Source organism: Austrofundulus limnaeus, unplaced genomic scaffold (assembly GCF_001266775.1).
Source record: "Austrofundulus limnaeus strain Quisiro unplaced genomic scaffold, Austrofundulus_limnaeus-1.0 Scaffold2033, whole genome shotgun sequence".
Lineage (NCBI taxonomy): Eukaryota > Metazoa > Chordata > Actinopteri > Cyprinodontiformes > Rivulidae > Austrofundulus > Austrofundulus limnaeus.
In genome coordinates this window covers 30,214-33,669 of record NW_013954435.1, presented here as the reverse complement: position 1 = coordinate 33,669, position 3,456 = coordinate 30,214, and the positions used below count along the sequence as shown (strand labels likewise).

Sequence of the window (3,456 nt, the reverse complement as noted above, 5' to 3'; positions counted from 1 at the left end):
GTATGAATACTTTTGCAAACCACTGTATACATTGCATGATCATTCAGAAAATCCCTTACTTTATAAAGCAATGCAATTGATTTAGCTATTTTTGTTCTTAAATAATTCAAATGGGATTTCCATGTTAATCCCTCGTCAATAATCACACCCAAGAACTTCACCTCACTAACTCTACAAATCTCTACACCATCAACTTTAAATGGAATATTAACAGTTCTTTGTCTCCTTGTAAATAACATATAATTTGTTTTATCTGGGCATGAAAGACTAGTTTGGTAGTTAGGTTAGTTTCTTAACCACATGTTGGTAGTCATGTCAGTTTCTTCACCACATGTTAGTAGTTAGGTTTGTTTCTCCATCACAGGTTGGTAATTTAGTTAGTTTCTCCATCACAGGTTGGTAGTTTGTTTAGTTTCTCCATCACAGGTTGGTAGTTTTTTTAGTTTCTCCACCACACATTTATAGTTTGTTTTGTTTCTCCATCACAGTTTGGTAGTTTGTTTAGTTTCTCCATCACAGGTCGGTAGTTTCATTAGTTTCTCCATCACAGGTTGGTAGTTTAGTTAGTTTCTCCACCACAGTTTGGTAGTTAGGTTAGTTTCTTCACCACATGTTGGTAGTCATGTCTGTTTCTTCAGCACATGTTGGTAGTTAGGTTTGTTTCTCCATCACAGGTTGGTAATTTAGTTAGTTTCTCCATCACAGATTGTTAGTATTTCTAGTTTCTCAATCACAGGTTGGTAGTTTGTTTAGTTTCTCCACCACAGGTTTATAGTTTGTTTAGTTTCTCCATCACAGTTTGGTAGTTTGTTTAGTTTCTCCATCACAGGTTGGTAGTTTCATTAGTTTCTCCATCACAGGTTAGTAGTTTAGTTAGTTTCTCCACCACAGTTTGGTAGTTAGATTAGTTTCTCCACCACAGGTTTATAGTTTATTTTGTTTCTACATCACAGTTTGGTAGTTTGTTTAGTTTCTCCATCACAGTTTGGTAGTTTGTTTAGTTTCTCCATCACAGTTTGGTAGTTTGTTTAGTTTCTCCATCACAGATTGGTAGTTTGTGTAGTTTCTTCACCGCAGGTTGGTTTGAACTCATATGAGAAGTAAAGCTTTTTGCTCTCAGTGACTGCCTTTTGAATGAAGAACCTAAGCTGAGATCTTCTGCAGGGACATGACTGAGGTGGTCCACATTAAGGACAGAAAGGAGGTGATCCATGAGCTCAAGTTCTCTCCAGATGGCTCCTTCCTGGCAGTAGGATCCAATGATGGACTGGTCGATATCTACGCTGTTGCTCAGCGCTACAAGAAGGTTGGTGAGTGCAACCGCTCCACCTCCTTCATCACCCACCTGGACTGGTCTGTGGACAGCCGCTTTCTGCAGACCAATGATGGTTCTGGAGAGCGAATCTTCTACAGGATGCCAGGTACCAGTGCGACACATGTCTTCATTAGACTGCATGGAGCTTCTAATGTGGGACTAGAACTCGTGTCTTTTTTATCACGTTAAGACTCATACTTGTCTGAACTGGGAACTCAACCTGGGTCCCACTGGATTCTTGATTTTCAGCTGGAAAGTTGGTTCCTAAAGAGGAAGCCAAAGGGATCCACTGGATAACGTGGACAGGTGTCATTGGACCCGAGGTGAACGGGATCTGGGCCAAATACTCCAACGTCACAAACATGAATTCTGTGCACGCCAACTACAGCAGTGCTGTCCTGGTGACCGGGGATGATCTGGGTCTCATCAGGCTCTTCAGGTTTCCCTGCCTGAAAAAAGGTTTGTAAGATCCTTCTATCACCAGGAAGTTTTTAGTGAATTTAGATGAAAACTGGACCATCAGCTGAGGACACGGGTGGTAAATTTTAGTTCCTGAGTTCATAAAGATTTGACTTAAATTCTTTAAAAATTCAGTAATTCAGACTTCCAGAGTCAGAGACCTAAACTAAACTTCAGACTGGTTCCTGATACTGTTCTGTCTCCTGAACCAGGGGCCAAGTTTAAAAAGTACATTGGACACTCGGCCCATGTGACCAACGTTCGCTGGTCCAGTGACCTGCAGTGGGTCATCAGCACCGGGGGTGCCGACCATGCCATCTTCCAGTGGAGGTTCCTTCCTGAAAGTGTCATGAATGGTGTTTTGGAGCCGCTTCTTCAAGGTACTTTAGTATCTCGTCAAAACCAGAACTCTCAACCCYAGTTCTTCCTTAAAGTCTTCTTTAATGAAGGACTCATCAGTAAATCTTAGTTACTTCGGGTGTGCTCCCTCAGAGGGTTACGCTGACTCAAACAGCGGCGAGTCGGACTCGGATGTGTCGGATGTCCCAGAACTGGACTCAGACATCGAACAAGAAGCTCAGACCAATTATGAGCGCCAAGTAAGCAGGAAACACACACGGCTGTCCATTAATCACCTGTCTGTCACCTGACACACCTGTCTGTGTGGTGTACAGGTGTATAAGGAGGACCTACCTCAGCTCAAAAAGAAGCTGACTGGTTCCCTGAAGCGTCAGAAAGTGCCGGAGGAGGGCCTTCGCCTGCAGTTTGTTCATGGGTAAAACATGGTTTTAAAGTCATCAGTGAAAGAATGAAGATATTAAAACTTATATCTGTATGATTATTGGGAAAAACACACACCTGTGGAGCAGAGAGCTGCCCTCTAAAGATTCCCACCGTCATACAGTATCTGTAAACAAACAACTGTGACTTTCCTTATTTAGCTCCACTTTACAACAAAATCAATCTCAGGACCAAAACATTCACAAACTTTAGAAAACATTAATCAGTAACAGTTATCAGCAAATTCTCTTTGTCTCAGTCTCCATCCTGAGCAGAACATTGGTGACAGTGGGAAGAAACCAAAACCAGAACCAGGCTCAGGATGGGCGGCTTCTGCCTCAACCAGCTGTGTTTGAGAGGACAAGAGAGAGACACAAACACAGGTGATTTATGATAATTCTTGTGATGGACCAGCTTCCTGTTCCCTKCAGGTACAGAGGCTTCGACTGTCGGAACAACTTATTCTACAGTCAGACCGGGGAGGTGGTGTTCCACGTAGCTGCTGTCGCCATCATCTACAACCGGCTGCAGCACAGCCAGCGGTTTTATCTTGGACACGATGACGACATCCTCAGCCTCACTGTCCATCCGCTCAAAGACTACGTGGCCTCTGCACAGGTACAGTCGACCAATCACAGCACAGCGTTTTCATTTTCAGACAGACCTGAACGGTTTATCATTAGCTGTCTTTGCCTTCAGGTGGGCCGAGACCCAGCGATCCACGTCTGGGACGTCCAAACCCTGAAGTGTCTGTCACTGCTCAAAGGACACCACAGCAAAGGGGTGTGTGCTCTGGACTTTACAGGTAAGCCAAGTGGTTTATCCTTAGTTACTGTTTCCTGTCCATGGCTACGTTCACACTGCAGGCAAATCCGACCCAAATCCGATTTTTTTGACCCATC

The 3,456-nt window shown here is 43.7% G+C and overlaps 1 protein-coding gene across 1 annotated transcript in view; it reads left to right on the top strand.

Moving 5' to 3' along the window:
* eml6 (EMAP like 6) overlaps window positions 1-3,456 on the top strand; it is a gene marked incomplete at its 5' end in the record, with an annotated part of 19,105 nt that overhangs the window by 1,822 nt on the left and 13,827 nt on the right. Inside the window, 7 exon segments of the mRNA XM_014034286.1 lie at window positions 1,165-1,421; window positions 1,565-1,774; window positions 1,987-2,154; window positions 2,267-2,373; window positions 2,449-2,549; window positions 2,986-3,172; window positions 3,254-3,359. Coding sequence (XP_013889740.1) covers window positions 1,165-1,421; window positions 1,565-1,774; window positions 1,987-2,154; window positions 2,267-2,373; window positions 2,449-2,549; window positions 2,986-3,172; window positions 3,254-3,359 — 1,136 coding nt within the window.